Below are 21,068 nucleotides of genomic sequence, written 5' to 3' on the forward strand. Positions count from 1 at the left end.
ATGGGTATTGTTGTACTTTTGACTGGTCTTGTAAACCGTTGCACGGAGTGAGCATGGCCATCCTCAGGCTTTCACGAGTGACACCGGAAGATGTGATGGTGTGCACGTGCTGTCCCGCGGAGGGCCGAAGGGTATAAATTGCTCTCGCTCGAGGCCCTGTGTCGCTTCTCTCACACTCTTTTCACCAATTCCTTTCCAAAAACTTTACAATGGTCGACTCATGTCTTCCTCCCTGTTTTCAAAAGACTCGGGAACACAGCTCATGGCAGACCTTCCCTGCTACAGTTGCACCAAGACGACATGAGAGAGGAATCATGTCTGCCTTTGACAACTCTGTTGGCCTGGCCTAAACTAAAACAAGAGCGCACAAAGTACATGTTGTTTCCCGGCCTGAGAATGTTCATGGAATGAAAAGAAGACATCATCTGCATTCTCCAGGTTTCGTATCCCCCATTAAACATCTTTCGCTATCCACTTTCCCGCTCAGTACTTCGGCTTGAACATCAAAGTAGCCATGATCGTCCCCACCTCCGCCTGCAAACCAAATAACTTATACAACCACTTGATAATAACAAAAAAGCTCTCCGGCTCCCCCATATGCTTGAACCCCTGCACAAACCGCGCTTCCTTCGGCGCCCCATGCATCAACGCAAGATAATAGTCATCGATCGGGAAAATCTCATCGTCAGTCCCATTCACCAGCAGTAACCTCGCACACTCCTGCTTATCCAGCGTGCCATCGTTCAGCAACGAGAACTTGCTCATGGCCTCCTTTTTGAAGGTCTCGACGTCGTTGCCGTAGCCCCATTTGTAGGCCAGTGTGTTGGCAAGATCGAAGGGATACTCGAGGTGATTTACATTGTCCAGCCATTCGGGGGAGAACATGTGGTGGCAGCCGCCGCCGAGGGCGACAACGCCCGCGAGTTTAGAAGCGTGCTTGTGCGCCACGCGCATGGCGTAGTAGCCGCCTGTGCTGAAGGCCCAGATAGCGATTTTCTTTGCGTCGAGACGCGGTTGCGTGGCTACCCAGTCGAAGAGCGAGCTGTACAGACGGTCTGGAGACGTTGGGTCGGACGCCGTGGCTGGACAGTCGCCTGTGCCTGGTATCTCGAGGACGATGGTTGCGACGCCGACACGGCGCCAGCCTTCCATCCATACGGCTAGTTCGGTGCGGTACCCGTCTAGTCCGGTGAAGATGATGAGGGTGGGTACGGGGTTCTCTTGCGATGCGCTTTCAGGGACGAGGTGGTACACGGGTATGTGTTCGCCTTCGTCTTGGTTGCGGTGTTTGTGTGGGATCATGACTTCGTGGACAGGGTGTTCCCGCATTCCCAGGCCTTTGATGCATACTTCCTTGCCTAGTCTCCAGGCTTCACGTTGGACTTCGCTGCGTGGTGCTGGGAAGCGGCTGATGCGGTACACGGCGCTGGAGCGTAGGTAGTACTCTGATGCTTTCTCTTTTTCGCCATTCTTCTCGGCTTCTGCGGCTATGGACTTGAGCTTTTCGGCCTGTGGGAAGTAGATTTTGGCGTATTCGTCCCAGTTGTAGGGCTCTTTCATGTCTTTGGATACCATCTCTTTTACTATCGGCTCGAAGTCGGAGGCTGTGCCGAACATGAAGGGGTAGACGCCCATTTCTGCCTATGGAGAATCAGTTGTGAGATCTTCATGTATGTAGTCTGAGTGGCCGGTGATAAACATACAGGCTTCTTCCACTTCGTCTCCCACAGCTGCTCATAAGACTCGTGGTGCTTCGCCGGCGTCTTCAGCTTCTCCTGGATGAAGAACTTGCCCCCTGGTGCCGCCATATTTGATATAGTCTTCCTCTCGATGTAGTGTATATCTAACTTCTTAGTACGACGCAATCTGTACCCGGAGATGTAGCAACGCGTTGACGGAAGGTGGACGGTTGAGATGAAGATGCATCAGTATTCGATTCGAGTATCATATATAAGCTGCCAATCTATTCATAGGCCTCCCGCTCGGCACAAGTTCACGTACGCCGATAATGTTGCGGCAATGGTGTCGCGGTTCACGGTTCGGGCATTAAACGTTGCGGCAGGGCCCGCGGGCGGGGAGCCGAAAACTGAAACCCATTGTCCACATACAGCACGCGATCACACTGTCTTGTTATACTCAGTGATCGGCCCCGGTCTCTCATCACGAATAAAACACGCGACCATGCCTGCACTTGTCCAAGAGAGTGCCTATTATATACGAAAAGGCTCTTTCTCCTCTTGGAGTTGTCCTTCACGTCGCAAATCACCCAAAGGTATTCTCTGTATTCCGAGCAAAGCGTTCGCAGAAAGTGACTTGGTATACATCTCTGGGGTGCATCGCGAGAACACTGTCAACTCGGAATTCGAGTTTCTTCGTCCGTCCCAGAGTCATTCATGTTTTCATATTCAGTTGTCTAGATCTGACACATTCGTGAAACATGGCTCATGATCCGTATCCATTCCTATGTTTGCCAAACCACCCCATACGCCAGTAATGCTACGTTGAAACTATTTGTGTGCTGAATTGCATTAGCAAGCTTCAATTACATCGGACTAAGATGGACTTACGAATGCCCTCAGTGGGCTTGGGCGTTACATCGACGACCTCCGCTGCGGGCGTCTTGACCTCGATAATGTCCTTCATGAAGGGGAAGGTGAGCACCTCCTTGATGGAGTAGTGGTCGGTCAAGAACATGACTAGACGGTCGATGCCCATACCCCAACCACCGGTGGGTGGCAGACCGTACTCGAGCGACTGACAGAAGGTCTCGTCAATGAGCTGTGCTTCGTCGTCACCAGCCGCCTTCTGGTTCGCTTGCTCTTCCTATGTACATGTCAATATGCGTCTCCTCAATGCAAGTATCTGGAACTTACGAATCGCAGACGCTGATCGAAGGGGTCGTTAAGCTCAGTATAAGCGTTGCAGATCTCCTTCTTGCATACAAAGGCCTCGAAACGTTCGCAGAGACCAGGAATATCGCGGTGGTATTTAGCAAGTGGCGACATGACCTCGGGGTGACCGATAATGAATGTAGGGTTGATAGCAGTCTCCTCGATGAACTCACCAACCAACTTGTCAATCATTCTTGAGTTGGTGCGAGGTTCTGAGCAGTCGACCTTGACCTTCTTGAGTACATTCTTGAGGAACTCGTTGGTCTCGGCAGTGTGTAGTTGATCCGCTGGTGGGAACTTCTCGCCGGTAGCCTCCTCCAATGCCGGAATCATCTCGACTCGCCTCCATGGCCTTGCCCAGTTGACGTTGTAGACCTCGCCGCTCTGAGTGTGGTAGACGGTCTCGTATCCGCCTGTGACCTCCTTGACCAGCTCGCTGACGAGCTCCTCGGTCATGTTCAGGACGTCGTTGTAGTCGGCGTATGCCATGTAGAATTCGCAGGTGGTGAACTCGGGGTTGTGGGTAAGATCGATACCCTCGTTACGGAATTGACGGCCGATCTCGTATACCCTCTCCAGACCTCCAACTACAAGCTCCTTGAGGTATAGCTCGGGTGCGATACGCATGTAAAGCTCCATGTCGAGTTCGTTGTGGTATGTCTTGAATGGTCGCGCAGTCGCACCACCAGCAATCTTGTTCATCATAGGCGTCTGAACTTCCAGAAAGTCCCGTTCGTCGAGGTACTTGCGAACAGCCTTGATAATCCTGCTCCGAGTGATGAAGGTGTTGCGTGTTGAGTCGTTCATGATGAGATCGAGGAATCGGTTACGGTGACGTTGCTCCTGGTCCTTGTAACCACTGTACTATGTAAGTATCACCATCGCTAAAGTTTTGAGCTGAACTCACAAGTGCTCCGTCGGCAACATCCTCAAGCAGGGTGTGAGAAGGATCACCTCGCGCGCGAAGATACTTAGCTCACCCTCACCACCCTTCTTGGGGCTGGTGCGACCTGGGTATCCGATGACGCCGATGATGTCTCCTCGCTGGATGTTCTCATGCTGCTTCTCGAAGGGTACGTCTGCCTTGGCTTCCTGCAATTGACACATGACCTGGATGTTGACACCCTCAGCCTTGCCTGGATGTTATCAGCTATGAAAGTATTGTTGTATCCGATGTACGCACAAACGTAGAAGTGCAGCGCGTTGGAGGCAGAGCGCTGTGTCATGACGCGGAGACCGATGCGAATCTCCTTGTCGGGCTCAGTCTCTCCCTTCTTGAGGTGCGAGTAGTCGCGAACATAGTCGGCGAGCTTGTAGTTGGTGTGGAACTTGTGCGGGTACGGGTTGGGTTGCTTGGAGGCGCGGAGAGCGTTGATCTTATTAGACCGGATCTCGAAATATTGCTGCAGTTGGTGAGTAACCAGATCAGTTGAAAGAGGCAAGTTCGATGCGCACGTTTGGGTTCAATTCCTCGACATCGTCCTTCTTCTCCTTCTTGGGCCGCGCAGGTAGCGACGCCTCCTTCTCCTTCTTCTTCTCGTCCTTCTCGCGCTGCTTCTGGCGACGCTTCAGTTCACTCTTGGAGATTTTCTCGCCGGTGACTGGGTCGGTGTGCAAGTCCTTGGTCTCGGCAGCCGGTGGCTGTTGTGCAGCTTGTTCGTCGGCCATTGTTGCGATGTTCGGTGGTGCTCGTGTGGGCTGCGCGACGAGATATATGCCCCGCCAACTTTTTGATTTGACTCACCCCGCCATTGACTGGCAACCCACGGGAACAAAGTTTTTCCATCCGGCTATGGGGACTCATACCTCACATCACCGCTGCACTCTTCTGTGGTCATGAATGCGTTAGAAATACATACTACTGTAGACATGGTGCCCACAGCGTTGCAGGCATCGCACGTGTATCAATTCATCCTTTCACCCCGCATGCGACAAATGCTAGACAGGTTCTCGTCATTTCGATCTGAAACACGAGACAGCCATAGCAGTTGTCAACTATTCCAGATTTTCAACAAAGTTCGTGGTAGTATCTGTAATGCAACCTTGGGTCAAACTGTGTTACAAATTACAACACACGGTGTCGGGCTTTACCAACACCACAGTACTTCTTATCTGACTTACTGGAAGATGTCCGAGCAGAGCTTCGTCGTCATCAAGACTCTACCCGAAGATTCCACGATAAGGGGACAATTCACACGGTCCATGCCCGAATATAGCCCCCAAGGATCTTCTAGTGGCCGCAATATGCGCAATACGACAAAGACGCGCAGCATTGGGCATCTACGGCAGCACATCTTGCGTCACCTTAGCGACGGGATGAACAGTGGGAACAGATCATCTCCAGACCCTGTGAATCCCAAAATGCTGGCACGGGAGGACCCTGTGTTCGCCACTCTTGACAGCTGTCGATGTTGGGCTTCTACTATTCGGCCCAAGTCCAACCGATACTCTCTTCTCCGCTTTCTGACGCGCAAGCAATGTGAGTTTTCTTAGACAGACTCCTGGGTGAAACCTTGATTGCTGAATTTTTGACGTAAATTCTTACCTTGTGGCCGTCCATCCACGGTCGTGATGCTGGCCCCGAGAACCTCCTGTTGAAAAGCCAACTCATCTCCCCGCAATATCATCAAGTCTAGTGAGACGACTAGAAATAGTTACCATGGGAATCATAGACAGGGCGACAGTCCAGCAGATGTTACCACAGTGACTGAACAGGGCGACAAGCCACATGGCCTTGACAATAATCAGAGCCACGAAGTAGCGAACCTGAAACACGCGTTGAAACATCAAACTTGGGGTATCATAAGGCTGATGCCCGCTGCAGGTGCGGCTAAGGCTGGCTGCAAGACATGTCGCTGTATGCCCATAGCGCGTTTCTCCTTTGAATACCGAGCCAAACTCTGTCGATGCAATGTCGCGTCTTGCGGAACTGGTCAAGATGCAGGCTGCAGCAAATCTTGTGTTCAGGCGTGTTCAGGTTCATTCCACAGACCACTCTGTGAACTTCCTACTAGATTGAGGGCATGGGGTAATCCCGATGTCGGAAGGTAGTAACGATAGATGACTATCAATGTGGACGTAGAAGGGGGAAGCGTGCGAGAGGCTAAGGCAGGTACGGCGATGATGAAACAGGAAAACATGGCATCCAGAGCGCGTTCCTGCAGTACTGTATGTTGAACGGTAGGCTAGCGGGGATCTTTCTAGTGGAATAACAATGAGGTCGCAGATGCGGCCACATGAGGCAGATTTGCGAATTCGCGGTATTGGGAAGTTGTTTTTCACGATGACGCGATGATCTTGCCGCGTGACGGACGATGCCCACGTGCTTTTACGTCTGATCGATGAAGCAGGTACGATCCGTTACCGCACCTTCCCGGAGATTAGTGGTGAAGTAGTTGCAACCATCACGAAGCGTGGCCTCGAAGAAGGCCTCGTGAGCACGCTTCCCTCGAAGAGACTATCGAGCGGCACACGGTCCGCCTCCTAAAACCACTTACCAACAGCCCTTGTGAGGTTTTAGCGCGTATCATATCGATAGCCCATCCGCTCAGCGTTCACGGGATGGCTCTCACATCGAAAGCTGGGGGGAGATCACAAGACTACGTCATGTGTAACCAAATTCCTCGATCCCGACGCCATGGGGATGGACGGATGGCTAGGTGCAGGCCAAACATCATGAGCAAAACCCTCGATCGCGGCAAGCTGTGCGATCGGACAAAGTCGAGCCAGGGAGGGGAGTCCGGTTGTACGGCGCTGTTGACGCAAACAACGCGAAGACGCGTCTTGGGCAATACTCAGAATCAGCTGGAAGGGTCCTGATGACGACACCCATAAACTTTGCTCAGGCAGTCAGCTGAAACTGCAGGCAAAGCAATATGGACAAGCAGATGTTTCCTACGACTCGCAAAGCCTATCGATAGCTGAATAGGCGAAGATGCGTGCAATCGATAGGGAGGCTGCAGGCGAGCTGCAGAGGCAATCATAATGGGGAGGGCTAAGATTGTGACGCGGGCCGCCGAACTGGTGGCAGGCGGGCGCAAAGCTGGAGCCCCTATTCCGCGCGACTCGGCCACCCGATGGCATGAAGACGATAAGATTTGCTAATTTGGGCATAGAAGGGGGGATAGGTCGACGCGTGGTTCGAGCGCCCTGGTGCCGATACTGTGGTTGGGGAAGATGCGGTGGTGGCGAGGATTTGGTGTTGTTTTGATTCTGCTTGTTGATCAACAAACACGGCATGTAAACACGCACACCTGAACGTGGCAAGAGCTCCGCAGCAGCGCCTCACAGTGCAACAGACGTGCAGAGAGCTGGCAGCGGTGGAGCTTTACGTGTTCTAAATTTGCAGAGCCTACTCGGGTCGCCTCTATGACTGCTTCACTTTGTGCTGCAGACGTGGATTCGATTGGCAGGCAGGGCTAACGGGCTTCGCTGCAGGGCGTCACGAAGTAAGAGGCGGGTTGGGACGCACGGGCCCCGACGCCCCAACTTTCCTGCCACACGCCCGGCGAAAAGACACCCTGCACATGAGAGAACGCGTCTCTTCTCATATACCACTGCATTCCCAGCCGATCGCTATCGAGCGCAAGAAGGGTCTCTCCATCGCTCGATCGCTTGCACTCTCCCCTCGCCATTGCATCATCGCGTTGTGACGCGCCTGCCGTGTGTTGCGACTATACTTGCCTAACGTGCGGAGGTAAACACGCGACGCCTGCGCCCTCGCTTCCCCAGTACACGACACAGCAAATCACCCTCCGACACGCCGTCAACATCAACACGCTCTCTCCACCTCCAGCCATCCTTTCCCCACCAGGACCCTCCATCACCAGGCCTTGCATGGAGCACCACCGGACTTCGGCCGTTGCTTGTTGAAGGTGGAATCACGGAACCCGGCCAGCATCGAGCACTACGCCATCGCGCGCCTGCCGACGACATTCCACGCATTCATACCACGGTCCGCATCCACCACGCGCCAGCAGGACTACCGCGCCATCGCTATCGACTGAAGACTGCACTCATCTCCATGCCCTCTGCGCCTGCCTAAATCACGTCAACACGTCACGGGAGACATCGCCGCCCGCCATCTGCCCGTCTCATCCCAAAACATCCCGACTCACTCCAGACGGCTCCCACTACGCGAGCCATGGATTACGGATATTCGCCCAGTCGCGAATGTGGCACCATGCACTTTCCCTCACCAACCGGACCCCACAGCTATCGACTCGACAGCACCCACTTCTCCCACCTCCAGGAGCTCCGCCGCTCTCTGTCGCGCTCACCCTCCAAACAGTCGCGCTTCCAGCTCCGCAACTCCGACACGCCCCGCTCTCCCATCTCGCCCCTCGCCATTGCGCGCGCATTCTCTCCCAAGGCGAACAAGGTTACCAGCCCCATCGCCAACTTCCCTGAGTCACCACTAGCGCAAGCTGCACCGGCCAAGAAGAAGTTCTCCTTGCGACGCTCAGGCCCTTTCCGGTCATCGCCGCGCACGCGCAACAGCAACTCCAAGAGTCCCCGGCGACGCGCCTTGGCCGAGACCTCCGACGTGGGCAACGCGACGCCCTTCATTACGCGACACTCGCCCGGCCAAGAAAACATCCCCGCGCGACGCCCAAGCGCAGAGTCCCCGGACACCATGGACATGGACAAGCGACTAGAAGTCGACGACAAGCCCATCAAGTTCGAGTTTGCGCGCCGCCCCGAGCTGTCGCCCGCGCCACCAGCAAAGTCGAGCCCGCTCAAGCGCAATGACGGACTGATGAACCTCAGCGGTTCGCCCGGATCCAGTCCCATGGCAAAGCGCCGGAGCCTGCATGGCGTGTCGAGCCTCGGAAACGACTTCGAGAGCATATTCGACCCGTCCCCCGCACCGCGCATCTCTGCCGATGAGAGCTCGCGCTTGTACAACGACATGACGAACGGCTTCTCCTTCAACAGCTCACCTATTTCGGGTGCTACATCACCAGTCCGCCGCACAACGTCACTGCGCAGGTCGACCCTATCACAGCGATCCAACACCCCGCGGAAGCCGAGCAACGATGGCGAGTTCGCAATGCCTGGGCCGGCTGCCTCCAAGACGCGCAACCGCATGTCCCTCGACAGCACCGTCAACTCAACCACCCAAACACCGCCCGTCCAGACGCCTTTCCGCAAGTCTACCTTTGACGCCGGGCGCATGGGCTTGCCAACGCCATTCCCCCGCGGAGCCGGTGCAGCACAGCCGCACCCACTCTCACACGCGCATACACCATCTTCTGCTTCATCCAGCCTGAGCGGCACACCAATGGCTCCTCCCCGGGCTCCAGCCGTTCAATGGGGCGGCCCTGCATTCCCCCCGCCTCCGATGCCCAACAACCCACACTTCTCTCGCTCACTTCCCATCGGTATCGGGCGCCCACATGCCCCAGATGGCGAGCAGTCGACGCAAGACTCGTTCGACACGCCCTTCAAGATTGCGCCACCGGCACCTGTCGCCTTCTCGACCGGCCTTCTGTCCAAGAAGAACCGCAATGCGGATGAGCCTGCAGCAGGAGGCATCTATGTCATGCCCGACACGCCATCCAAGCGCCAGTCTTTCCCCCCTGCCGCAGCAGACCGCACTGTCAACCTTGACACACCCTTGGTCAAGAGGAGTGGCAGTCTCTTTGGCAATGAAGCTCGCCCGCAACATCAGTTCGGCACGCCTAGCACACCGTTCAGTGCAAACGTATCCAAGTTTTCAACAGAGGCTTTCGGCAGTCGACCAAGCATCTTCGGTGGTATGAGCGGTACCATGCAACGCCGAGGCAGCTTTGTGAGTATCGACGGAGATAACGATGAGGATGTCCAGCCGGACACACAATCACCGACAGCGAACCGGATGGGCGACAGTCAATCCAGCGCGGATGACATGCCACCCACACCGACCAAGCCCAGTCATGGGTCCAGCCGTCGTTCAAAGGAGAGCAGCCTGCGACGTAAGACGTTCCGCTCGCGCCCTTCCATTGGTCAAGACACATTTGCAGTACCCGACAATGATGGTCGGCCAACGAGTAAGTACACATCTCGTATAGATTCAGTGACTTTTCCGGATGAAGACAGCTCGTCAGAGGACGCTGAGTCTGAGTCAACGGTTAATAAGTCCCCCTCCGCATATGCCCTCAACGCGAATAGGAGTCGACTGCTGCGGCAAGCCAATACTTTGGCTCGCCCTCTGTCTCTTTCGCGGGGGGTTGCCCGCACATCTCTCCAGTCATCGGATAGCGAGAGCAATACTAAACATTCTACAGCAGCTGGAAGCCTCTTTGGCGCACCATCACCACAGACTCCCGCGCACGAGTCTTTCGCCCCTCTTGATGCGAGCAAGCTGTCGATCTCCGGTAACCGACGGGGATCGTTCCCTTTCAACAGCAGCTTTGGCTCCTTTGCGCCCGCCACACCGACAACGCCACGTGACTCCGGCTTCTTTGGAAGTGTCCAAGGAGCCATCCCCATCGGTCTAACAAAGAACGACGTGGATGAGTCCTTGAGTGAACGATTCCATGAGATCAAGCCTCTCGATGGCGGAGAGGGCGAATTCTCTACAGTGTACCGTGTGAGTCAGCCGGTCAAGGTCTCGCCGCTGAGGTCGCCCGCCGGCAGCCAAGTATGGGTTGTAAAGAAGTCGAAGAAGGCCTACATTGGCGCAGGAGACCGTCAGAAGAAGATGCGTGAGGTCGACATCCTCTACGCTCTCCAGGGCCACGAGCACGTGTTGGACATCAAGACCCACTGGGAATTTGACCAACACCTATACATCCAGACCGAGTATTGCGAGGGCGGTAACTTGAGGAAATACCTCGACACCGTTGGCTTTAATAGCCGTCTCGATGACTTCCGCATCTGGAAGATCCTGCTCGAACTTCTGATGGTATGTCTAATTATAGTCTTTGTTCACAACACCGCTAATCCTTTTGCAGGGTCTCAAATCCATTCACGATGCTGGCTACATCCATCTCGACCTTAAGCCTGCTAACATCCTCATCGACTTTGAGGGTGGACTGAAGATTGCCGACTTCGGTTTAGCGAGTCAGTGGCCAGCTCCAGCTGGTATTGATGGCGAAGGCGACCGCCACTACCTTGCACCCGAGCAACTCTCTGGTCGGTTCGATAAGCCTGCCGACGTCTTTGCCCTTGGCATGATGCTGGCCGAAATTGCCGGCAACTGCGTAATTCCTGAGAACGGCGACTACTGGCAAAAGCTACGATCGGGCGAGTTCGAGAACGTGCTTCCCAGTCTGACTTGGAGCGCCGACAGCAGCACACTTAGTCGGGACTCCCATGGCGACCCGGTCTCTGAGCCAGCGAGGCCTTCTATGGATGGCTTCCTCATGTCGGACGCCGCAGAAGACTCAATGGCGTCCATTACAGTCAAGCCAGCCTCTAACCCTGAGGAGGAGCTGGCCCGTGCACCTTCATTCATGGTGCAGCGCAACGACCCTAACTCGATGGACCACGTCGTCTACGCCATGCTGAACCGAGACCCCGACATGCGACCAACTGCCGAGCAAGTCCTTCAATGCTACGGTTGCCGATGGGTTGAGTCAAGACGCCGCGCTGGTGCCACCATCTACGAAGGCAATTTCGGACCCAGCGATGAAGTCCTTGCCACTTACGCCGATGAACACCAGGACGGCCTCTTCGAGGATATGATGGATATGAGCTAAGTGCTTGCTCGAGGCTACTCATCATTCACTATTGCTCTCTTGTTACTACTCCGCTCCGTTTACTCCGCACAAACACTGTCTTGGTTACGACGTGCATCTGCAGCCATTTTCCGAATGTCCTGCGATACTGTGGTACCTCGACATCATCATCATCATCAACATCACCCTTGTACACTATTCTGACGATCTGGCGTTTTGAGATCGAAAAAAGGGAAAAGCACTTCTGATGCTTCACGACTCACTCTACGACGAGTCGCCTGTTTTTTGTTTTATACTTTTCCTTTGTTTTCTCGCCACTGTTTTTATTACGAGCTTCTGAACGTTACGGCCACGATATCTTGGGGTAACAAGGTTGTCCCTTTTTCGGGCAGGTTTTGGGTTTGGCCATTATCTTGGAGTTTGTGCGTTGCATATGCATCCCCCCACGAGGATACCTTCGCAGCTGGAAAATAGCGCGAATGGGGATTGGCGTTCTTCTTCCTTGTCTTCTTCTCTTTTCGTATTGAATGACTGGTACGGCTTTACTGTATCAACGTAGGGGGTTCTGAGTGGAGTTGCGGAGGCTGGGTCTCTTGGGGCCGGTTGGGTTACGGCGGTGGGGACGGCGGACATGGAAGGGTAATGTTGAAAGAGCAATATCACTCACGACTTCATGACCCAATCATTGGGCTTTTCTTGCGACTTGTGATGTGATGTGATATGCTGAAACTGTACTGCCATTGCGTCTATTCCAGCCCATGGAGGAAGATGGAGGGTGCGAGAGGAGGCCACGTGTTTTAGTCCCTTTCGCAAGACTGGGCTTCCGTCCTTGGCTTACACTGGGTATTGGTGCTGTGTATGTATCAAGACAATTGTTCAAATACCGAACATACGACAAGGATGATCCTTACTTCCACGGGAAATACAAGGCCACCGTAATGACAGACAGACTAGCCACTGATTCCTCTCTGTAAGTGCGGTCATGTCATGCCTTGTGCATGGCGTATGAAGGGATAGCTTGTCAGGAAATTCTATTGGCATTCTTAGAAGTGCCGGTAATATAGGGCTCGCGTGCCATAGCAAACGTGGCTATGCGCGTATGCTTACGACTTTAGTATGGAAGACACACTTGGGTTGACTTGACGAGATATTCTGGTGTCCGGCGCCGAAGATAAGCTGACTATTGGGAGAGACGTGTAAGCTCCTTCTTGATAGACTTGCTTTTCAAGCACTTTTTCGGCTCTCCTCTTTGGTCTTTGGAAGTCAATTTGAAGTTGACTTATGCTGGAGTTCAATCACGCTGTTCCCTCTCATTCGCATCGGTAGAACTACGTCTTCCCTCTATAATCAGAAGCAAAGTACCTAAGTAGGGCATCGTAGTCTCGGACGGGCAAAAGCCGTGAGGGGCTTTCTTGATTCGAGTGACACGGAAAGCGTGCTTACCTCCTGGGCTAAGTGACAAAAGTGATGAGCTAGCTCTTCGACCAATGTTTGTGAGCTGACAATGACTGCCCGAAGCTTGGAATTTCAGGATCTAGAAGGCGTGGAGGCACTTGCATGTCGACAGTGCTGAATCCTACGGTCAAATCTGCACGTGAACGGCCGATCACATAGTATCCGTAGCTATTTTACCTGGGATGTATCGATAAGAAAAGGCTAAGCTTTTTGGGAGATATAGGGACATGGGCATATTGACCAGGAGTCTCCAATTCTGCGGCAACCCCATGCGGCAATGTATCTCCGCCCGTGGCCTTGGATACGAAAAGGTGAATCTAGGCTTCTGGTGCATTGTCCAAAGCACGTCGGTAACGGGTAGCGGGTCGAGTAACCCCGACCGGTCAAACTGTTGTGCCAAGAAGGCACAGCGGCTTGGTGTGCATCGGGAAGCAAGGAACATACGACAAGCGCATTCGAAGTACCGTGCGATAATTTAGCCTACAAGTTGCGCGCAACAAACTTTCGGTATTGAAGAATGATCCAATGAGCGAAAGGTTCTTCGTCAATAGTCATGATCGTGCTTCCTCTGACGCAATTGAAATCCGTTGCGCGACTCCAAGGGCGGGGTCGCGATATGCCGACACCTGGGCACCTTCCAACCCCACGGGGTCATTGCGCTTAGCCTCATCGCCGGCCTCTCTAACCCTGGGCTAATTGAACGCCATCGGCCCTCTTCCACCATGCCATGCCGCAAATGGTTTACCAGCGAGCCGCATGATGACGAAAATGCCGCTTTATGGGTTCTGCCGAGATAATCTAATATTCTCTTTGCCGGGACGAGAACGGTCAAGGGTTTATCCGGACAGCTGCTTCATATAATGGGGCACTCTCCGCGATTTGGAGATGTACAGTCGGTCAATCTCTCCTCAAGATGCCATCTACATCCGTCTTCCTGGCTGCTAGCGCAGCAGTTGGCTGTGCTTTCGCGCGGACTGTACCTGAGTCTGCACAGGTCGTTGACCAGAAGAGCTTCAATGTCTTGGAGACAGTCCCGCCACCTTCTGGAGCCAATGCGACATCGGTACGTTTTTCATCTCTACAGCCTCATGAAGCTCGACATGATCTAACAAAGACATAGCTTTTCGTTTGGCCAAGTGTGACTGCCGATTCTCTTCTAGAGAAGCCTTTCCACATTTATGACGAGGAATTCTACGACGTCATCGGCGAGAACCCTTCGTTGACCACCATCGCAACCTCAGAGTCGGACCCGCTCTTCCACGAGGCTGTTACGTGGTACCCTCCGACAGAGGAGGTGTTCTTCGTCCAGAACGCTGGTGCGAAGGCTGCGGGTACCGGACTGAACAAGTCTTCCATCATTCAAAAGATCAGTCTTTCGGATGCCGAGAAAGTTAGGAATGGATCCCTAGAGGCAGCACCTGTCACTGTCGTCGACACCGCAAACCCCCAGGTTATCAACCCTAATGGCGGTACCAACTACAAGGGCAACATCATCTTCGCCGGTGAAGGTCAAGGTGACAACGTGCCATCGGCATTGTACATGATGAACCCTCTGCCACCGTACAACACCACCAGTGAGTATCCCAATCTCACCCAGAAACAAATAGTGACACTAACCATCCTAGCTCTTGTGAACAACTACTTCGGTCGTCAGTTCAACTCGCTGAACGATTTGGTCGTCAACCCAACAAATGGCGATCTTTACTTCACCGACACACTCTACGGATACCTCCAGGATTTCCGTCCCGTACCCGCTATTAGGGAGCAGGTGTACCGATACAACTTTGACACGGGTGCGCTAACCGTTGTTGCTGATGATTTCGGCCACCCCAACGGAATCACCATGTCGCCCGATGGCAGGAAGGCGTACGTCGCCGACACTGGTATTGCAATGGGTTTCTACGGTTACAACTTCACTGCCCCCGCGTCGGTCTACTCGTTCGACGTCTGTGCGGATGGTACTTTTAGCAACCGCAAGACCTTCGCCTACCTTCCCGTTGGTATCCCTGATGGTAAGTTTCGCACGTGGACATGCAACCTTGAAAATGCAATCGCTAACGTTCCACGACAGGTGTACACACCGACTCTATGGGCCGTGTTTACACTGGTGCCGGAGATGGTGTATGGGTCTACAACCCTTCGGGCAAGCTCATTGGAAAGATCTACACGGGTACGACAGCAGCCAACTTCAAGTTTGCGGGAGAAGGACGGATGATCATTACCGGTCAGACCAAGCTATTCTACGCGACCTTGGGCGCCTCTGGAGCACCCATTCAGTGATCGACGAATCCGTCAATGTCGCTGTCTAAATTACTGAACGTATACCATAATGTGTTGTACCGCACAAATAGACAAATAATGTAATTTGAAATATCAGAGCTGCATAATGCCAGAGATTGAACACTGCCCAAGTGACAATGCTGCCCAAGAGGATTGAAAGATGCAACGTGCTAGTACCTGCGTTCGGTGTATTCTTCATCAGGTTCGCCTTCCCGAGGCCAGAGTTCGCCTGCAGGCCGCTGTTGCATGGTGGCGTTCACTAAACATCCACTAATTATCTATTGGCCCTCGGGTGTTGGAGTCCAATGCGCAGGTTCGCGAGCCCGCACGTGACCTTCAGGCCTAACATAAGGGGAAGCTAAGTCCACGAGTCCCGAGAAAAGGGCCGCCACTTTCAGTCGGCGCAACCCCGGACCCCAGGGAAAGGTAGCCTCCGGCTCCTGCACATTGCTAAACGCCACTTCGACACCAGACAAAACACGAAGCGATACAGCACTGCCTCCTCTTGGGCACCTGAGCCAGTTGGGTCTCATGATGCAACGCTGCTGGAATACAATTCACACGATTTCTAAGTGCGCAGATCTTTCACTGATCAAATGATGCAAAGACCGCATTTTGTTCGTGCCGCGTGGCTCAGCGACTGAACAGCACGCCGTCTGCTTGGCACATGGTCACAGAAACTAGAAGCTCTGAACCGCACTTCCCCCATACTGCAGGTACTTCAAACTTTAAATCACGTACGCTGCAAGCGAAGAGGTCCAAGCAGGAGGTATCAAACCGACGCGCTTTCTACATGACACCGGGAACCAAGTATTGGTATCGTCCGTTAGTAGGGGTCGAAGAAGCGCATGAAGCTTCTAGCCCTGTGTTTCCTTTTTTGTCGATCCGGAGAACCTTCCATCGACTGTGCATGGACAAGAAGAGGCACCGACGATGGTACCGAGATCATCCAGGCCTCACGTATAGTATCCGAACGCGAGATGTGAAGGGGTCAGAGGTTCATCGGCTGCTGGCCGTTGTAATACCCATGGCAATATCTTACAGATAATACGGTCCAGATCATCATACGATGCTTGATCGTAAAGCCAAGGGGCCTTTCAAGGAAAATAGAATTGGACGGGGACATGCTAGCTACGGGAAGCTGACAAGGCTACAGGAGCGAATCGCAACCTGACATCGCGTTGAGGATTAGCAGGAACGGACCGATATCTGATTGCGATTCAAGCTAGCGTGGCTTGAATCCCATTCAACTCCCACCAATGGGGGCTTTCACGCAAGCGAACATGATGTGTCGCCAAGCAAAGGAGGGTCTCATGAGATGTCTTCCGCCCTCCCCGGACGAAACAGACTGTCAGTGTGAGGGATTTGCTGGGTCGGTTTCCGCGTGGACCAGGATCGGTATGTCGTAAAGCCCCTGCGGTTGCGGCTCAGTACGGCTGAAATCGAGATAGGTAGCATGGGAAGGTTCAGATTACCCATTCATGGCGATACCCCGGTTACACCGAACCTAGCTGGACGCTGAACAAGTCTTGTGGAGGCGATCCCCAGATCCGCTTTCAAACTCCACCTTTCGCTTCGTTGACTGCTTTTTCCTCACACATTCTCTTGCCTCACGATGGCAGTCGACATCGTGGTCTCCAAGACCATTGCGGCCGTCTTCCTGAGCATAGCACTTTACAACTTCCTCGAACTTAATGTCTACATTTTCACCTTGTTCAAGAGACGGAGCGGGCTCTACTTCTGGAGCTTCACCATATCGACATGGGGCATCGTCTTCAACGCCATCGGCTACACGCTCATGCACCTCGCAAATATTCCGCAAAAGAACATTTACGCCACATTCATCCTGGTAGGATGGTGTGCGATGATCACCGGACAGTCTGTTGTGCTTTACTCGCGACTACACATCGTGATGCACAATAGGAAGAAATTGAAAGCCGTCCTGGTTATGATCATTACCAACGCCATATGGCTCCACATACCCATCATCGTCCTGGTCTACGGAAACAATTCCGACAACCCCACACCCTTCGTACAGCCCTACCAGATCTACGAAAAGATCCAACTCAGTGTCTTCATCGCCCAGGAACTCATCATCTCCGGCCTCTACGTATACGAGACGACGAAGCTCCTCCGTATGGAACGTACGATTGGAAACTTCGGCACGAAAAGCCTACTCCAACACCTCATCTTCGTCAACTTGCTCGTCATCCTCCTGGACTTCAGTATCCTAGGCCTCGAATTCGCGGATATGTTCGAGATCCAGACATCGTGGAAGCCGCTCGTGTACAGCATCAAGCTGAAGCTCGAATTCAGCATCCTTAACCGCCTCGTCGCCCTGACTCGGAACGCTCGGAGTGGATGTGCTAGCTCGTACAGCAACGGAGGAAACAGGTCAGCGGCCGTAGCGCTAGGAACGGTTCGAGGAACGGGACATCAACGTTCCGTTTTAGCCACAAACACGGAGCACCAGGAACAATGGGAGGTACACGTTACCAGCGGAAAAGCAAACAACGACCAGCTCCCCTCGACCGTTATCAAAACAACAGAGTTCACGGTCCAGAGCCATAGTCGCAAGGACAGTGACGATAAGATTAGCTTCGCGGGGAGCAAGGAGGAAATACTGGCACACTCGGCGGCTCACAATACTCAAGGGAGTACGTCGTCGGCGTCGTCAGACCACATTCAATATAACGGACGATACGATAGCCAGCCTTGGCAATAACCCGAGACTGCGTGTCCTCTTGTGCATGCGGTTGTTACGAGTTTCTTTGATACCAATAGACTTTTACTTTGTTTCCTTTAATGACACGAATGTATGAGAATGCTATGTATTTACATTTAATACTGTTAGATTTCACTAATGTTGAATCTTTCCACACATACTATCCAGTTGCCTGACCTGAGCTCACTGTGCAATTATCCGGCTTGAGGGACTAGACTCACCCCCTTTACTAGGAACTATGTGACCGACCAGATTCTTCAGTCGCTCACTATGTAGCCTAGGCTACTCTTCTGCAGTGTCGAACTCGTCAGTATCGGAGTCTTCGACAGCAGAATCATGGCGCTCGTGTTCAGACGCAACCGAGTCTGTAACGATGGGACGAGGCGATGCTAGCGCCAATTTCCCTGGCTCCGAGAACTTGACTGAGGCCACCGAGCGAATAGGACTAGCCTGATTATGATGCGCTTCATCCCAGGTCGACTCGTTTGACGAAATTGAGGAAGCTTCAACAGTCGAGACATAGCTTTTCAGCAGAGGCTCAGTATCATCACTACACTCGCTGTCTTCGCACTCTGGAAATGAGTCGTATATTGGTGAGTGGTAAAGTGCTGACGAGAATCTCAGCGGTGGCGTCGCAAGACCAGGGCCGATGCGGTTTTCGGAGATTTGTGCGTTCCGACCGTCCAGCGACGGATCTAGAGGGTCGAATGTTATACCGAACGCGAGGGGCTCCGGGAAGGGCTCTCCGATATGACATGTTTCAGTGTCGGTGTGCCGTAGCTCTAGGAGTGATCGGTTATGCAGTGGGTCAGCTGAAAGCTCGATAATATGCTCTGTACAGGTGTCGACACCTGATAGTGAAGCCTCGACAGACCCAATGTCAGTGTGGTCTCCAGAGTCCAAGAGCCAAGTATTGATGGCTTTGAAAGGGTTCCAGAATCCCAACTTTCGGTGATCTCCTTGTATCTTCGCAGCTACCTCAATGCCGGATGCTACGGCTGTGATAGGATCCACCAGATCATCCGCGCTGACCTGTAGGAGCTCATCATCAAAGGGCTCTGGAACGTTGTAGATACCCTCCTCATCAATCAGATTAGCGTAGTCAACAGGACATGAGAACTTCTCCGCCCCGCGCTGTAACCAGTCAGCAAATTCGCGGACAGCAATGTCCGGTCTTCCACGATACTGACCGCAGTATTTGGCAAGCTCTGCAGTAGTGATACGCGACTTGCTCGGGAACTGGGCCTGGAAGGCTAAAGCGAAACGATGGATAGCTTCTGAGGTGTATCGTTTACAGACGTCGTGATCAAAGAGGCGCTTGAAGGTCATGATTGAGCTGGCTTTGCTTGCGTAGGAGATGTCGAACTTGCGCTCTACACGACCAGCGCGATACAGTGCTGGATCAAGCTTCTCTGGGTGGTTTGTCGTCATGATAATTATTCTCCCTTCAGTGGCATTGACACCATCAATGACATTAAGCAAGCCCGAAAGGGTTACTGATTTGGGTGTAGGATCCGTGATCTCAGAGGGCTTCGTTGTCTTCTTCGGATCGGTTGCGTTAGCGAAGTCTTCAGGCTCACCTAGGACTTCTAGAGTAGCCGCTTTTATAGCTTTGACTTGATCGAGCACCCTGTAGTTTGCGACACTTTGTTTTTCCATGAATTGTGCCAGCATGGTCTCCAGCGCATTCATTTCGGGCTTCTCTTCAGTGTCTCCAGAACCTAACGACTGAGAATTAGGTCCGAGTTGCGTATCTGAATTTTGTGCGCCTCGGTTACCGACATCGACGCCGACGCAATCGATATCCTCAAGGCCAATGCAGCTCCGGAAAGGAACTCGACTGAAAGCTTCCCTTAGATCATAGTCATCCATGCCTTGTAAGTTGATGATATACAGGGGCACATTCATGTGCGAGGCAATCCCAGCCAACAGCGACGATTTACCAGTACCTGGTGGGCCTGCGAAAAGGTAACCATGTCGGTAGGGTCGACCGCTGTTCTCATACCAAGCTTGGGAGTCTTTATGGAAGAACATCTCGATGTCCTGGGTAATATCCTGCATCATCTTTGGGTCAAGATCGATAGAGGACAGAGGACGCTTGTTGCGCTTAGACTTCTTGTCTCCATGCGCTCCCATTTCGACTACGGTCAATTCTGTGCTTTCCAAAACCTGCTTTTGAACATCCTCAAACAGCTCTGTGATAGGCTGTCGACTGTGTCCCCAACATCGAACGGTGATGGATCCCGAAGGATCGGGAAGGCTTGTGAAAAAGTCATTGGTGCGCAACCGTTCAAGCTCTGATTTTTCTGCAGTGCCAGAGCGCTGAATTTCGAGCATAAACTGCCTGCCTTTGTGCCAGAAGGATCCTGCTGTCTCTCCAGCGATAAGCGAAAGCTCGCCTGTAACCGCACGGAGTTGATGCTCTCCGCGAAAACGTCGAAGCTTCCGGCTTTCTTCAGCCTTTTCGCGCGCTAGAGTCAGCAAACCGCCACAAAGCACACTGTCATAACCACTAATGGTAATAGAACTAGTGACCTGTGGCTTTACCTGATTCAAAAGCGCGCTCAGTATGACTGGAAGCTGTACACGAGCAGCATTGAGAGCGGCACATGTCATGATCAAGATCTGGACATCTCGACCTCCAGTGCGCTCTTTGATGGCATTTCGGGCAATATCATAGAACTCCGAGTTCATGTAGTTCATGATCCAGGAATCTTGACCTCCGCTGAGTACACCAAATAACCATGACTGGAAAGTCGTTGGAGGAGTGTTGATAGCTTGTTCTTTTGCCGCGTCGTCTTTTGGCGCTGAGAACGAAGTAGACTTATCATGTCGGACTTCTTGATGAGCAACCCCAGGAATTCTGCATGATTTGCACATGATTCGGCGAAAATACCTCTAAAGCACTCACCAGGAGGGCCAGTAAGGTCTGAAGTGGATGGCAGCTGCTGCCCGTCGAGAGCGAAGTAAGACCTTTGTAGTCTGGCCTGGATCTAGACATGTTTGTAAACAGCAACGCAGCTTTTGACAGTGCGCTGACATTGCCTACAGTGT

At 53.0% G+C, this 21,068-nt stretch overlaps 5 protein-coding genes across 5 annotated transcripts; 3 read left to right on the top strand and 2 right to left on the bottom strand.

Annotated features, from left to right (window-relative positions):
- Positions 1 to 483: 483 nt before the first annotated feature.
- On the bottom strand, positions 484 to 4,559 carry J4E78_000334 (uncharacterized protein; the record flags this gene model as incomplete). The annotated part of the gene is made up of 7 exons (XM_049360999.1): positions 484 to 1,641; positions 1,704 to 1,843; positions 2,568 to 2,823; positions 2,874 to 3,750; positions 3,799 to 4,027; positions 4,075 to 4,294; positions 4,347 to 4,559. The coding sequence occupies 7 exons, from the start codon at positions 4,557 to 4,559 to the stop codon at positions 484 to 486; spliced, it is 3,093 nt and encodes a 1,030-aa protein (XP_049226282.1).
- Positions 4,560 to 8,073: 3,514 nt separating this feature from the next.
- Positions 8,074 to 11,575, top strand: J4E78_000335 (uncharacterized protein; the record flags this gene model as incomplete). Its single annotated transcript, XM_049361000.1, has 3 exons — positions 8,074 to 9,922; positions 10,160 to 10,779; positions 10,829 to 11,575. The coding sequence occupies 3 exons, from the start codon at positions 8,074 to 8,076 to the stop codon at positions 11,573 to 11,575; spliced, it is 3,216 nt and encodes a 1,071-aa protein (XP_049226283.1).
- Positions 11,576 to 13,922: 2,347 nt separating this feature from the next.
- On the top strand, positions 13,923 to 15,289 carry J4E78_000336 (uncharacterized protein; the record flags this gene model as incomplete). The annotated part of the gene is made up of 4 exons (XM_049361001.1): positions 13,923 to 14,072; positions 14,130 to 14,583; positions 14,635 to 15,021; positions 15,081 to 15,289. The coding sequence occupies 4 exons, from the start codon at positions 13,923 to 13,925 to the stop codon at positions 15,287 to 15,289; spliced, it is 1,200 nt and encodes a 399-aa protein (XP_049226284.1).
- Positions 15,290 to 16,904: 1,615 nt separating this feature from the next.
- On the top strand, positions 16,905 to 18,014 carry J4E78_000337 (uncharacterized protein; the record flags this gene model as incomplete). Its single annotated transcript, XM_049361002.1, has 1 exon — positions 16,905 to 18,014. One exon carries the CDS (start codon positions 16,905 to 16,907, stop codon positions 18,012 to 18,014), a length of 1,110 nt encoding a protein of 369 aa, XP_049226285.1.
- Positions 18,015 to 18,296: 282 nt separating this feature from the next.
- On the bottom strand, positions 18,297 to 20,717 carry J4E78_000338 (uncharacterized protein; the record flags this gene model as incomplete). The annotated part of the gene is made up of 1 exon (XM_049361003.1): positions 18,297 to 20,717. The coding sequence occupies one exon, from the start codon at positions 20,715 to 20,717 to the stop codon at positions 18,297 to 18,299; it is 2,421 nt and encodes an 806-aa protein (XP_049226286.1).
- Between the last annotated feature and the right edge of the window lie 351 nt (positions 20,718 to 21,068).

This window comes from Alternaria triticimaculans (genome assembly GCF_023758025.1).
Source record: "Alternaria triticimaculans strain BMP 0046 chromosome Unknown scaffold_1, whole genome shotgun sequence".
NCBI classification, from domain to species: domain Eukaryota; kingdom Fungi; phylum Ascomycota; class Dothideomycetes; order Pleosporales; family Pleosporaceae; genus Alternaria; species Alternaria triticimaculans.